This window comes from Peromyscus maniculatus, chromosome 3, assembly GCF_049852395.1.
Source record: "Peromyscus maniculatus bairdii isolate BWxNUB_F1_BW_parent chromosome 3, HU_Pman_BW_mat_3.1, whole genome shotgun sequence".
NCBI lineage: Eukaryota > Metazoa > Chordata > Mammalia > Rodentia > Cricetidae > Peromyscus > Peromyscus maniculatus.
The window spans coordinates 117,953,489-117,969,879 of NC_134854.1; the positions used below are offsets into that span (position 1 = coordinate 117,953,489).

The 16,391-nt window shown below is 40.6% G+C and overlaps 1 protein-coding gene across 1 annotated transcript in view; it reads right to left on the reverse strand.

Moving 5' to 3' along the window:
• Nucleotides 1–16,391, reverse strand: part of Suclg2 (succinate-CoA ligase GDP-forming subunit beta) — a 294,010-nt gene that overhangs the window by 104,335 nt on the left and 173,284 nt on the right. The window contains exons 7-8 of the mRNA XM_076567432.1: nt 10,132–10,228; nt 484–645 (exon numbers count right to left, since the gene is read on the reverse strand). Of these exons, the coding sequence (XP_076423547.1) occupies nt 484–645; nt 10,132–10,228 (259 nt within the window). The remainder of the gene's footprint in view (nt 1–483; nt 646–10,131; nt 10,229–16,391) is intronic.

Genomic DNA, 16,391 nt, shown 5'->3' on the forward strand with positions numbered 1-16,391 from the left:
TCATCCCAGCCGTCTCCCACCTCCACAGGACTGTGGATATCACCACATACCATCACACCGGCTTTTAAGTGGGTGCCACTGATCCAAACTCAGATCTTCATGTTTGCAGGCCCTTACCAGTGGCCATCTCTCCAGCCTCTCAGCAGGTCTTTTTTGGAGTGCTGTGGCACACCATAGACACCTGGAAACATCTGGGCACTTTCCGTGCTCCATTTCTACAACTTTAGCTGTCTCTAGAGGAGAGGGACACTACTGAACCTCATATCCTGGTCAGACCCCCAAAACCAAAATATTATCCAGTCCCAAAGCTCAGCAGTGCCAGAGACGAGAAACTGCTTTAAATCAGTGACCATCAATCAAAATGGATTTTGAGAGGAAACTCTACTTCCATTTGACAGTATAAGAAAAGACCTATTTTAACAGCTATTAGTAAATAGTATATCAGAAATCCTATAAAATTCCAGACTCGGTGTTGGTACTTACCGAAGCAGGCAATATTCCCGTCTAGTCCTATGTACTTGAGATCATATCTGGCAGCTTCATTTTCAATGGGTTCATTCTCTGATTTGTCGTCCATTGCAAATATTTCCTTTTGTCGGAATTCAGCATTGTCATCAAAGTTTATCTTGGCATCAAAACAGACAACTAAATAAAAAGACAAAGAGGCCATACCTGAGAGTCTTGGGAATCTATAAACTGAGTTCTTCAAGCCAGCAGGCACAGAAGCAAAGGAGGCAGACATTCAAATTTTCTCACACTACAGGCAGGGAAGCCACTGCTTTCTTGACCTTTGAACTTTTAGGACAGGATCCCTGTTCTGAGGGGACTTACATTAATAATAAGGACAGCAACTCATACCTGTCAGTTTCTGCTCAGCAATACAACAAAGGTCACCAGCATCCACTTAAAGCTACAAACCAGCACTCCTGTACTCTGGAGTCACGGTTATACCTGCATCACTTACAGTCAGTATTTGGCAGGTGAGCATTGCCTTCCCTTTTATGCGAAAACAAAACACGGTAATGATACCAGTTCTTTTTTTCTCTGTCCCTGACATTCCACGTAAAATCTATATTTTATCAGCACCCTCTTAGTACTCATTAATATTTCTGGACATAATAAAGAGAATGCCGAGTTGGAATACATACTTTATAATTTGAGTCCTAATTCTTCTACCTCTCAATACTAATTAAAATTGAATAGATTTAAGGTATACAGCATGATGTTTTGACATACACATGTATTTTAAAATGACAACTATAGGAAACAAATTCATATGTCTTTCCTTCACAGATGTTTTCCTTCTTTTCCTTGTAACTTTTGGGGGTGAGAAAACTTGAAATCTGTTTTTTGAACCATTTCTAGCATACATTACTAACTCTGTGACCTTGGTAAGATGGCCTCAAATCATAGTGGGCCTTGGTTTCCTCACTTGTAAAGAACAGGGAATGCAATCCCGAGTCTACAGACTTCCTTGACCTGTGTGTATGTCTTCGGTTCGGGCAGACCATCTTACGACTTATCAGGTCTGTCAACAGCAAGAAGCCGGGCACCTCTGGCACTACAGTGTATATCCTTTGCTAGAGGCGGACCTCCATGTTGGATACAAACAGCTTGTGCACAGCAAAACTCACTCTATGACAGAGTTGGGTCACAGAGCATCTTTGTCTGCAAACAGGACATTCAGGTGATGGCTTTAGGAAAGAGGAAAACATCTGCAGTATCCGGACTCAGGCATGTTTATTATTTCACTTGCAGCAGACACTTGTTTTCTGTGTCACCATGCCATGATAACATCCTCTAATTGCATCTGAGATATTAAAAACCAGATGTCTTTGGTCAAACATTTACAGATGTTGTGCCATTTCTTTAAGCTTTGCTGAGAAGCACTTCACTTTTGAAATGGGAGCCATCATTTCCCAGTACTTCACAGAAAAGCAATGGCCATGGCCAGCTAACTCTACTTGCTTCCTAAAAAAAGAAAACTGCTGTTTATGGCACCCTGAACTCACAGGCACCAGGAAAATTTCACCCAAGTTCTCTTGCACATGACTCAAGCACTTGAAGCAGGTCTGTGAAGGACTGGTTTATTTATATTCAAGAAGACTTGGTAGAAAAAAAGATAAAAAATTACATAAATGAGTTCTGACTGACAAGAGAAAATCTTACATGGAAGGTGACAAATGTTTAGGTCCCTAGTCTTGCCACAAACTTCCGGCCACTGCCCACACTATGAATACATGAAGTGAATGAGTAATTACTTTCCACAATAGTGTAGTTGTAATGAAGGAATTCTGCAATTACCAAAGGAATCGGCCAGTGCTCTGTGCTCCCTGCAAAGGCACTTTCTCAGCAGTTAATGACCAGTATAATAATCAATAGAAAAGCAACTTCATTCTTGGCTTTCCACTGGGTTTATAAATACATTCTAATTAATTTATTAGTAATTTTAGCTCCTACATTACTCACTGACAAGATTACTTGTAAGTGACACCTTCAAAATGAATGGGCAAAGACTATCAAATTGACTTTCTAAGTGAAGACTTGCAAATAAAAGAATTCTTGGTCAAGATCAATAAACCAGTAAATCAAAATAGTTCCAAGCTAAACTCTGCCCCTTAATACAAAGAATACAGTTGCAAGCTGCTCCAGAGAAAGGATAATTAATGGAGATGTATGCAAAGTTCAGAAGGTAGTCCCAACCAAATGCCTGCAAAGCCAGATTTTCAAAAGGTTTTATGTTATGATGCACATACCAAGTGCAGAAAGAAGCTTGTTGTTTGATGACCAGCTTGAGAACCCGACAGGTAACCCAGTGCTTGAAAAAAAAGGCTGTGGGACCACAGGGGAGCAACCCACAGCAGCCTTGGCCAGCTGCTCCCTGTCTGGGAACAGATCAATGTGTGCAGATCCAAGAGCTCTGGGAAGCTAAAAATACTGCACAACTGTGAAGTTAAGTAAGAATACTTCGTTAAGAAGGCACAGTCAAAGCTGTGCCTAGTGGTACACACTGGAAACTCAGCACTTAGGAGACTGAGTTAGGAAGATTTCAAGTTAAAGGCCAGTGTGGCCTACCCATGTACAGCCTAACAGTCTTGGTGTCTCCGTCCTTCTCTTTCCTGTCTGTCTCATACACTTTGGTCTGTTCAGTTATTTCGACATGACTGTGACAACGTATCTGACACCAGTAACCTGAGAAAGGCAGGCTGTATTCTGCCTGATGATTTCAGTTCATCCTTAGTGGTAAGGTGTGGTTGACAAGTCGGCCGTGCTGGCTGAGTGTGTGGCAGTGGCTGTTCACACCAAAATAGATAGGAAGCAAAGTAGGCAAGAAAACAGAGGTGGATATAACCTTCAAAAGTTCTAGTGAATGATTCCTTCAGCTTAGCCCCATGTCCCCAAAATCCCCAGAGCCAGAGCCTTTAAAACAGCTTTACAATGTAGGTCGTCACCCAGTATTAAAAAATGAGGGCGGGGGGCAGGATTCAAATAGAAAAGATAGCAGTTTTCAAATCCAATTCTTGGCACAGAGATCCTAAAACCCTTGTAACTTTCTAAGCAATACAGCTACAGGTAGATCTTTCATTCTCATACTTGGCCTTTGGCTCTGTTTCCTGATACAGAGCACAACACCCCTGGGAATTTCCTGGAAATAATTTAAAATTTCCTTTGTATCTAAAAACAGTGGAAAGTGTTTCTCAGAATGCAATGAGCCACTGTAACAAATGACAAGAACTGAAGAGCAGGTTGTGAGAACACTCAAGTAAGCTGGCTGGTCAAAAGTGTCCAAAATAGATTTGTGACAAACAGCAATGGAGAGCATCAGTCTTGTGAGACAGAACCCTTAATGTGTGACTCTGACTCTTAATATGTGAACTGAACTGAATAACAGGACATCTGGTTGGTGTCAGAGAAATGGTCACAGAAGTGGTCTGTGCTGAGTTTAGTAGGAGAAAGACTGTGACATGCATTTCAAGGACATAGATAAAGTTCTGCATTGCCCAAGTAGCTAGCTCTGGTCACATGATTTCTCTTAAGCTCAAAGCCATCGTCTATAAAGAGGATCAGGGTTGTTGGTACTCTGTGGTGTTGGCAGAAGGAGAAGCTACGCCCGACACTCAGCCTCACAGGGGAATATGATTACCAACATGGTACATTCTGCACGCTTAGAGCTTCCCATTATTGTAGCTCAGTTTACAGAGCTACCTCTCATTTCTAGAAACTACTATAACCTGTCTCATTCCTTTAATAGCCCTAAATTTCTATTTAGAGTAGACATAAATAAATGAATGTGTACAGGCCACCTGCTGTACCTGATCAGCAGTCATCTGAATAAAGAAGAACTGTCTCAGAGCAAGAAGCTTAGAGACTGGCATTTTTAACAGCATAACTGACATGGCAAGGAAGTTTTAACTGAAGGACGTAAGGCTTTTGATGACCCTCAAATTATATACCTTTGCATATGGTGGCTAAAGATTCAAAGTTTCACATGGGGATGGGTATCAGGGGTAGCAAATTATGTCTCTCAAGCCAGCTCATCACCGGTTTTGTATGTACATTTGTATTTTCATTTACATATTGTCCAGGGCTTCTTTACAGGACAACAGCAGAAGTGGTAACCACAGTATAGACCACAAGGTCCACAAACCTCCATATGTTTACTGATACTATATAGTGATCCCTATTTAGATATACCTCTCAGCACATCTATATCTTGCTTCAATAGATGAGTAACCACCCACATTCATAATATTCTCAAGTAGTCAAAAAGGTACTTAGCTTAAGTATGTCCTCCTACTATCAGGAAGAATGAAAAAAGAATAAACAAAATAAAAGCTACACAAAAAGGGGAGATTAACCCCTGCATACCAATGGACTCTTTCATGCTGATTTCCCTGCTGACACCCTTCCCAATGTACTTGCTTGTGGTGTTACAAGTGGACTCAGGTCTATGTCAAAAACAGGCCAATAAAATCAACTTGCCCTGCTTGCTCAAACCTTAGCTTTCTCACTTAATTCAACAACAAACAACTGTGATAAAATGTATTTTCAGAGGTGTGGAGCTTAGCTCCGACATTAAGAATTTCAGTGTCACATAACTGAAACCTCAATTCTATAGAAAATTCATCTTGAACAAAAACCAATCTGTGTACAAAGTAGGAGAAAAAAACAGACCTATTAATATTTATAAAACAATTTCCACCATCAAAAACATATTGTTACATGGTTGATAGATTATACAAATGAATTTTCCTTCTGAACAAATATCAAAGAAAGCCAAGGTACTTATATTCATAGGGTGTTTGTGCTGTTTTGTTTAGTGGTGTGAGATTTTGCAAGCTACTAATTCAGCCACCTTGATGGAGAACATGACTGACGGTAAGAGGCCTCTGACCCCAGAACTTCAACAGAAGAATGTGCCACTGAGTTAAACAAAAGAAAAAAAAATGCATTTCAGAAGGTAGACATACACATAAAAGGAACAAAAAAAACAGCAGGAAGTACAACTGTCATAATTAGTTTGGAAAATAATCTGTCTTGAAGCAATGTGCTGTGTTTGATTTGTGATAAATAACCATAATGTGCTATTCAAATGTGCCTTGCCAAGCCGGCTTTAAAATGCTGATGCTTTAAAAGGAGTCCTGCTTTCCATTAAATATTGATGTTCCAAGAGTTGTATACTTTTTAGAACTTTTATCCAGTTGCTATGAAGAGAAAATAGATATGAGGCAAGATGGGGTGGGGAAGAGTACAGAACCAGAGAGGATCATGAAAATAGAGCCTTGTGTATAATGAGAGAAACAGAGGACACCCACTAACAACATGGGCACTTGTTAGCAAGAAGCAACAGGGTGGTTATTTAGGGAAATCTGAAGAAAGAAAGGAATTTGATGTGCCAGTTAACTTTGGATCATCCAGCTTTAATTCTCAAGAAATCTGGGCCAAACAGTCACTGTTCTAAGTGGTTCTCACTTCTTTAGTTCAGTGAATGGAGGCAGCTCCAGACGGAACTGACTTGTAGCAGGAATTCGAAATCTTTGGGCATATTGGGGGAGACCACTCTATGAACTGTAGGATGGCTAGCAACAGCCCTCCATTTACCAAGCAGGTGTCAAAAGCACCAATGCCAAGTTATGACAATTTTCTTTCCAATATCTCCTGGGGGATGGATAAGGTGCTTATCACTTGTTTAAAGACTCCCCCAAATGGTATCTTTTTGTGATCAAAGATGGTGGAAAGGGAAGAAGAAATAAGACATGATGCAGAATCTCAGAGTGACTTTGGAAAATGAAAGAATAAATGGACAGCCAGTTACATTAATCTGTAAGAAAAATTGTTCTCATGTGGCTACAAATTTACTGAATTAACTTGGTACTACAGTTAAATCAGGGGAGACAGTAGTTGATTTCTCTTTAACTACTGAAGCAACAATTTAATTTTGTTTCAATAAAGGCTGAGTCAGTCCTGTAGAGGTGTTTTCATTTCATTGTTCCATTTTTCAATAGGAAATAAATGGCCTTTCTCCTAAACCATGTGAGCACGAACCAATGACTGGCCTAGGCTGGACATGGGACTTAACATGGCTAATGAGAACCAGGTGAAGGGTTTTCTATGGCTGCTGGAATGGTCAACACTGGGTACCATTTTTCTGCCAGCACTGAGAGCTGCCTAAGTTAGAACAATTCAGAGAAAGCAGGGCTGTTCGATTCCTTCAGCTGAGTGAATGGATTTGGTCCATGGATAATAAGAGAAGCCTCATTCTGTACTGAGCACATGCTGCTCCACATCTTGAACTCCCTGTTAAGTGAGTAAAAGTAACCCATATAGGAGCTGGTGGACAAAAACTAAGTGAAGGTTAATAGGTTTTTGTAGGTCACTAGGAACCATTATAATCCTAGCAAAGAGTCACTAAAGCACAATAAAACTCAGTGTCAAATTACCCTCTGAACGAGATTGTTAAGCACATTGGAAGGAACTGTTCTTAGACCGGAATTCTTCCATGTCAAACATTTCCCAATGGTGATGCAGCAGCTTTGATGTTAATGACGTCACTACTTTTCACTCAATAGGATGTTGTGGAAGAACATGAACAATAAAGTGAATTAAAAAAAAAAAATGTTCCTTAGTATGCAATGGGACAAGGAGGAAAGTCTCCTACAAAGAAATGGCACAATGGCTAGCTTTTAAGTCAAAATGTTTATGTGACAGACAGCTCTTAAGCCTCCAGATTATAAGAATAATTCAAGTTTTCATGTGAAATGTTCTGTTAGTACTACATGGATATGATGTAAGCAGTTAGATTATAAATATTATCAGCATTGCTAAGATCTAAATGACTGCATTTATAGCTCCTACACAGAGGACTGCCGTCGGGACTGTGACAGCAATGAAGACCCAACTTACTCATTAGGTCATTAATCACCATTTCCTAATTGGGTTTAATTTGACTACTGCTCATTAGAGTTATAAACCAACACTCTCATTTAGTTGTGATTATAATTCAATAGCCAAACTTTTACGCTACAATGAACAAATTAATAGCTAAAGATAATTTTGGTCTTAAAAATATCATGTAAGATTTCTGCTTTAATGAACTGTACATACAGAATGTGCTTTGTGATGATTCCTTAAAAATACTCATGAATTTTTTCTGTTCTTATTAATTAAAAAGCAAACTTTAGCCTTTATATAAAGTTTGTGAACACCTTGCAAGAAAAGTTCCTTGTATAGTCTCCTTCCCCTACAGCCAGGTCACAGCGGTGAATAAAACAGTATGACAGCTAAATTGTCGCCCTACTCCGTAGGAAGCTTTCCTTCCTCCCTCTCTTTCTTCTTCTTTATGATGGTTTAGCTGTATGCACATGATCATACATGCACGCAGAGGTCACAGACAACCTCAGGCATCACTCCCTAGGTGTCATCCACTGAGCCAGAGTCTCTCACTACCCTGGAACTCACCAATTAGGTCAGTGAGCCTCGGGGATGTCCAGTCCCTGCCTCACCAGCGCTGCACTGCAAGAACACCAGCAAATCCAACTTTTTCTTTCTGTGAGTTCTAGGAAAACATTTAGATCTTTCTGCTTGCAAAAAAAGCACTCTCCTGACGGATCCATCTCACCAGCTCTCTGCTTCAGTCTTAAGACAAAGTCTTGCTTTGTAGCCCATGATGTTCTGGAACTCCTGACTCTCCTGTGGCTAGGATTACTGACCTGCACAGCCAAGTGTGTCTCAATATATTATGTTTAAGAGCCTTATAGTAAATTCCTTCATTTCTTGAGCATGCATGTGACTTGTGTTCTCAAAACGTGGGACTATTTCTGGGTCATTCTAATAAGAGCAAAATGCTAGTTGAAAAGAAAACAATGAGGAAAACAACAACAAAACAAACAAAAAACAAAGAAAAACCACAGGCAGTTTGCTCTAATTGATCTGGCATGGTAGGACAACCATGTACACTGGACTGAGAGGCAAGGGCTTCCACCCCATCTCACAAACCTCGCTGCCAATGAAGAGTCATGCTAAATGCCTGATCCTCTTAAAGAGGAGAATAATGGCTCTGACTTCTACAAGGTTGTTTATGAAAGTCTACCACAGTGCCTGGCATATAAGTTCAAAAACAGTTGCAACTATTCTTTTTCCTCTTTATATAAAATACTGAGGGTTTTTTTAGCCACAGCAATTAAAAATTAATTTTGAGGAGCTGGATAGATGGCTTAGTGTTAAGAACACTTGCTGCCCTTGCAGCTAGGAACCCAGGTATGGTTCCTAGCACCCACATGAGGTGGCTCACAAATGCCTGTAACTCCAATTCTGGTGGAGCCAATTGACAGGCCTTCTAGGCTCTAGAGGCACTTGAAGGCATGTGGTACACATAAATTCACTCAGGCACATATACATATAAAATAAATCTTAAAAAACAAGTTTAAATAAACATAACTTGCACATATACAACTTAAGTACAGATTTAATCTTGTGGTTATCCATGCAATACCATATTTTGAGCAACTTCCTCAAACAAGAACTTCCCATCAGCTAGACACTGGTTTTCCTGAAAAATCTTATACTGGCTAAGCAGAGGAATCTTCTTTTATAAATGTGGGGTATAGACCTATTTTGTGTCACACTCTGGGTGTATAACCCAGCTCACCAATCTATAATATCATTTTTACCACTTAGATTAATAAAAGCTTATTTTCCTATAAATTTGAAGCTTAGCCAATGAGGTATGCCGATCTCTAGCCAGAATATGATGGATGAAGAATATGAATTTGTCTTGAGGTCTCTCTGGGTTCCAAAGACAGAGTCTTTTAAAGTCTTCTGAATTTGACTACAAATCCTCTAAAGAAAATCACATTGGTCCCAATAGTGGTGTCTGTACATACATATTCAGCCCCTTCCACCTGCAAAGCCCTATTCAGACAGTGTTCACAATGCATGGAAAAGGTCAAAGTTTGTGCAGCTTATACTCTGGTTTGAGCTACTCTACCTATCTACCACCCTACTCCTCAAAATTGCTCTATGAAGTTCAAAGCCTGTGCTAGGAATGCATCTCCATTGAAGATATTTGCTGAGGCTCAAAATAGTGAAGAGTGGTAGAAGTCATTGCTAGAAGAGAAATCATTCCCCCAAATACCTCCTTTACCTAAAGCAAATACAGCAAGTGCGTTTAACTGCAGAATAGGGGCTTCGCTGAGATGACGGAAGTCCCATTCAGGGCATGATGTGAAACTGTCTATAGAGTTTGCAAATTTAAGAGCATCAAACAGTTCAGAAAAAATCAGGTGCAGTTATTAAACCCACGTATCGTGATACACACCCACACCCAAATCCTTCTATCAGCAGCAACTCCTGAGAAACCTGGGCTCTGTGTTTGTCTGCATGCAGGAACTGAATGAAGGGGGCTAAAGTCAGGCAGGAAGCAGCTCCCAGGAAGGCTTGGCATTTGCCTACAGCAAATGCTAAAATGTTGAGCACCATCATGGGAGCATTTGAAATGAGCTGAAATTAAATTACTGAGAGAAATGAACGCAACATGACTGCTGCTGTTGCAGTTTTTTGCAGGCTAATTTACAGTTTATATGCATAATTATAAAAGTCCACTTGTATTTCTAACTTTCCGCTGTTTGTTACCTTGTCCTTCTGGAGTTTCACCAAAGGGGTTCACTTCCACCTGAGTAGCGTCAATCTTCAGGAAGAGATGATACAGCTTTTTAATCTGGTCGGCTGCCTAAGTGTTCAAGAGAGATGGAATTACACCCAAGCAATACAAAAAAGTTTATTTTGTTCCATTAACAGAATCTTAAAATTAGCAAATTATGTCTTTATTTTCAGTTAGGTTTTCTGAAGGGAAAAATTGAAAAACATAATTATTTTAATTTCCATTGCTATTCATTAGAAGAGATTGCTCAACTCTCCTCCAGACACTAAGAGAGACCATTATTAAGAAAACAAAATATTTTCTATGCAGCCTAAAAGTGCCATTAATCCTTTTGTGAATTATCATGTCCCTGTTAGTCACGTTAGACTGCAGTATAAGCTACAATCACTAATACAAACAGGCTCCATTTAAGTTAAAAGGTAAACAGGCTTTTGAGAGTTTTTAATGACAAGGTTTTCCTTATTATGCTGGAATAAAATGGTTATTATATTCATCAATCCAAGCCTGCAAAGCAATTCCTGAGTGTCTGCTGGAAACTGTGAGACAGAAAGATGAAAGTCTCAAAAAGAGAGAGCAGCCACAGAACCATGCAGTTCCCACTTGACGCAGAGGGTCCCAGAGGCCAAGACCACGGAGAGCATGCGTACGCAGTCCCTCTAATGTCACCATGGCTTCGCTTCACCCACTCGTTCTTCTCAGCTCACGGGTCCTCGCTGCTCATATCAGGGCAGGCTGGTTTACAGCATGTGGTGGAGAGCACATGTGGGAGTCATCACAGCTCCAGGCAGTCCACACTTACAACAAATAGGGTAAGCCTGTGCAACTGTGGTTGCATACAGGGTGGCACTCATCCTTGGCTGTTTTACTTCCCATTGCCATGCATGTCCACCAAGCCAGCCCAGCAGTATGTACCATCAGAGCCATGTGGCCCTGCCCCTTTGCATCTGACACCTGTAGGGCTTCTTTCCAGGTTGCTGGGCCAGCTCTGTCCTGTCAAGGGATCGAGGTCATGGGAAGAACAGGGTAGAAGAAAGGGGCCCCTCTACTCCTTCAGTCTTAACTTTCTCAGTTCTTACAGTACCTATGAATGAAATCCCTAAATGTAAATTCATACTAGGGTCAGTATTGAAAGCTAGCCCATGTTTGACGAAAGCATTTCTATAAATCACATACTATCTGAATCTTATTTCAGGCCTTTGTGAAAATTTTCTTAAATCCTGGTTGAAATCTGAGGTACATAAATAAATGAATGCATCCAATGTGTAAGGCTAAATGGTTTTGTTTTGGTTTTTTGTTTGTTTGTTTGTTTGTTTTTCAGTCAGGGATACAAGATGTTTCCCAGACTCTCAACTTACTATGCAAACTCAAACTCATGGCCCCTCTGCTTCATCCACCCTAGGCAGTAGGGCTGCCAGCATTTGCTATTATACTAGACCAAGACAGAATCTTTTCACTATGAAATATTTTATGAGCAGGTAACAGATATAAATTTTATAAAGCTCCTCAGTATGTCAGGGTTCCTCATGATTCTATTTCCCAACCACAGCTTTGCAGATCTTCTGAGGCAGACACCAACAGCTTCTGTTTTGTCTGAGATACACTCTATGCACATGCTAAGATGCACACTTCCCATCTTTACAAAACAACAAATGCCTCTATCCTTATTAATAGAAACTTTCACTGCCAGGATAAATAGGACATTCTTTTAATTGTCAGATCATATTTTATTGTGTGGCTATACTACCATTCATTACATTCATCACTTAAATAATGACCATATGGATTGTTTCTAATAGCTTCATTTAGTTAAAATATCATCTTTCTTGTCTCTGTAATACATGTGACCAGGTTTTATAGGGTAAGTCCCCACAGCAGTAGCAGAATGGATAGAAACATTTCATTTATTGTTTATTGTATATGTGTATGATTATGTGTATGTGTTTGCGGGTTTGTGGCTATATGCAAATGTGTGTATATGACTGAGGTATTATGCATATGATTGGCACGTGGAGTCCTTGGGTATTGTTCCTCTAAACTATCCATTTGGGGTTTTTTTGAGACAGGATCTCGCACTGGCCTGGAGACTCATCAAGTTGTGTAGGCTGAGTAGTCAGCGAGATCCACAGATCTGCCTGTGTCTACCTTCCCAGCATTGGGATTGAACTCAGGGCCTTGTGCTTGCTAAAGCACTAAAATCTCCCCACATCCCTGAAAGCATTTTAAATCTGAATGATTCTATTCAAGTGCTCCAGGAACTACCCTATACTCCCACAAGCCAGTCCAGAAAGACTTTCCACTCACCACCATTCAGCTTCTGCACCATGCTGATGCAGTGCTGACAAGGCAAGTAAGAGCAGGTATTGTGCATGTAGTGTTAATGAAAATCTCATATTGTGAATGAGTCTGAGCATCATTCTAGCTCCTAACATACGTTTGTATTTTCTTTTCTATGGACTTTGTATATTCACCTGTTGAGATTTGGATTTTTTTTTAATCAGGAAGTTAAAGGAAGTATTTTTATGTGAATAAAATTTGCTCTTTATCCCATATAAATTTCAAATGTGTTTCCCCTTTAACATTCATCTTTCAGCCATATTTGTGTTACTCCTGCCACATGGGAATCTAAGGTCAATCACATCACTCATGTCTCATGGCTTCTGGCTTTTTGACAAACTTTCAAAAGGCCAATCTCATTTTGGAAACAGTCTAAAAGATTTCTCACAATTTTTTCTTTTGGTTTACTTTATTATTTCCTAGTTTCAATGTTGACACTTTTTAAAGCCCACTAAACTATATTAAATTACAAAGCCAGTCAACCACAAATTATGGACTGTGGGGACCCGAGGAAGCCCCAAGGCCATGGCAGAGCCATGTGAAGGACTGCAGGGCTTCAGACCCATGTGCTTTGGTCCACGAGCTAATTTTGCCAGTGTATACACAGAGCATCAGCACACCTTCTCCAGCATCACAGCTTCCTCAGGGATGTTTACAGCCAGAGTGTGGTCTCTATAGTGGCCTCCTACAACAGAGGCTGTTATAAAATCAACGAGTGAGTTTCTGGCTTGTTGTGGGGTTTTTGCTTGGTTGGTGTCTTCTATCAGAGCAAAGCTCAGCCCACCCAAAACTGTTTTTTTTCATGTGTGTCTGAGTATCTAGGACCAAACTGTGCAAGGTATGGCAATTGAGTATCTTTTGGGGTTTGGGCTTTGTTTTTGAGGTTGGATCCTATTATATTGCTGGAGTTGGTTTTGTATCCATGAATGATCTCAGGGAACTGTGACTCAGCCTCTCAGGTAGTTGGGAATATGTACATGTGACTCCATGTCTGGCTTTTGAATGGTCACTAGACAGTTGTGGTATAGCTGCACGTGTGTATGTGGGAGAGCCCTACTTACCTAGATCCTGTGCCATCCACTTCTGCAGCCACTGCCTAGTTAACACTTAATACGTGATTTAACAAGCAGTTCATCAATAAGAACAAAGTACCCAAAAGAAAGAACTTTAGGTACATAAATAAGATTTAATGCAACCATTTCAAAACACTGGTAAAATATACAGAATCCAGATTTTACCAAGGCAACCACTTCCAGATGTACTTGCAGTCCCTCAGCTTGGGATCATCTCTTCATTGCAGGACCAGTGACCTAAGACTATTTCTCTGTTTGCTTTCTCACATGCCTCCTCTGAGTATGGCACCCTGCACCAATCCTCATGCCTTACAGCAGCGTCCTGAATCAGAGATTCCAGTTTTTACACATGATACAAACATCTACGCTGAGCTCATGGGCCATCCATCCTTCCTACTGTGCCAACAAACTGGGTACCCCTCAATAAATTCCAAGCCATCCACACCTCATTCCTTCTCATTGTCCCTCTCTCTTCCCGCTTCCTCCTTCCCCAGTGCATGTATTCTGGGCCTGCAGAACGACCTCAACTAGGCCATGAGAACAATGACTATCTTTCAGTACTTTGGACACAGCCTAGAAAAGCAACATGCAATTAGTGCTTGCTCAGTGAGCAAATAGTCAAACCTGTGAAGATGCCAGCCTGCCAGCGACACATACGACCCTGTCTTAAAGTTTTTATTCTTTCTTTCCTTTCCTTGGCAACTTGGCTCCTTGGTAACCCCAAGAAGCTGCATATTCACCTTTCCTTCTCTGCACAGCACATTCAGAAAGTGTTTGGGGCACTGGGGAAACATAATTATGCCATTTGAGAGCTATAAATAACCCTTAATTTTTCTATACATATGGAGGTGGCAAGGGTGTCTTAGGATATATTTAATATTATTTAATATTGTTATCATCTGTAAAGCTCTCTACTGGGCTCATAAGCTGAGCGTTCCAACAATGGGTGGACAGCTTTTACCTACTCTAGGTTTATTCTGCTCCCACATTCTGACACCTACTGTTGATATCCCAGAAGCAGTCAATGTAGACAGCCTAGACATCTGATTTCATTTAACCTTTCAGATGCCAAATGCTTCAGGAGCACATAATATACATGTGGTGTACTGTGCCATGAGCCGTGACAGCACAGCAGTGAGCCATGTACCTCTTGTGATGGGGATTGGGATCTAGCAAAGGAGACTATAGAAAAATGGAAGAAAGGCACACGTGCAGGCACAGAGTATGTGCACAGGTGACTGAATACACTTGGAATCGAATGTGGGGCCAAATAACTATAACATCATGACTTCATAAGAGACAGGCTTTCAGGGATCAACATCTCTATATGAGTAGCCTTTAAATATATCTTTTAAAATGGCAAATGCAGTCAGCAACCTCATTCTCACAACATGAAACTAACCACTACAGCACAGAGCCCAAGACTGGTCCAGCATCTTCCTTTGAACAGACTGCCGCTAGAGCACCTCACTGCCAGTCTCGGAAAGGACAATTCTTTCCTCTAGTTGTCTGCTGAATGCTGGCTGTTTTGTCTCTTCCTGGGGCTTAGTCCAGGAGGGCCTGTCATCTTCTACCATCACGGTGAATCCTTTCCTCTTCGATAGTCTTTACCCCCATTTCCTAATGAGTGCTGTCTCCCCTTCCTTAAAAACTTCTGAAGTTTTGTTCCACTTTATCCTTCTCTGACTGACTGACTGCCACCACCACACTTCCAGAGACAGCATTAAAATCTAAGAGTTGAAAGAAATCAGTGAAAAAAAAACCCAAAAAACAAAAAACAAAAAACTGTTCCCGAGCTAAACAGGAGCTGTAGGTCTTTTGTCCAAAGGTCCAACTAAGCACAGGCAGAACTACTATTGCAGGGCTGGAGGGATGACACAGTGGCAAAGGTTCTGCCTGCCAAACCCGGTGACTTGACCTCAATCCCCAGAACCCACATGGTGGAAAGAGAAACAACTGCAGCAAGTTGTCCTCTGATCATGAGCACCATGGCACATGCATTCCTACACACATATACATTCAAACACACAAACAAAGAAAATACTAAAAAAGAAAAAAAACATTCTAAATGAATATTAAATCTTCATTTAAAAAGGCCTGAACACCTAGGCCTTTTTTCTTGTTATAATTCCCCAAGCAATAAAATATAACAACTGTTTATAGAACATTGATATTTGTAGGGGGTATAAGATACCTGGGTGAGAATGTGTGTCAGTTATATACAAGCAAACACTATGCCATTTTCTAAAAGGAACCTGGAGATGAACTAGATGTCTGTATTCTCGGGAATACTGATACAATCCTCCACGGGTACTGTGGGAACTTACTGTATAGTCATTGGGCAGCTCCAGGCCAGTGAATGCACACAGAGTTACTAAGGAAGCCTCTTGGGGTTAAAGAGGGAAAGGACAGGAAAACAGGTAGCAAAGATCTTCTGATTTAGCTGTGGGATGAAGCTTGCCTGTGCCATGGGTCAGACCAAAAGCAGAACTGGATGTTCATGACAGATTCTGTCCCCCAAAAGCTTGGAGTACCATTTTTTGTCCTCAACGTCAAAAGATATGACTACTAAGTTGGTTATATTTTTAATTGTTCTGAGTGAAACATTGCCTTCATGCCACCAATATTCATTTCAAATACCCATAGCAATTCAAGTGATATGCATTTTTAATAAACACAATGAGAATCTTCCTTGGTTGAGGGGATGAGGAGTAAATCCAGGGTCTTACATGTGCATGGCAAGCATCCTACTACTGAGCTACAACCCCAGCAGAGGAATTCATCTTTAATGGAGTACTGTCAACAACTGTTCTCACACAGCACTG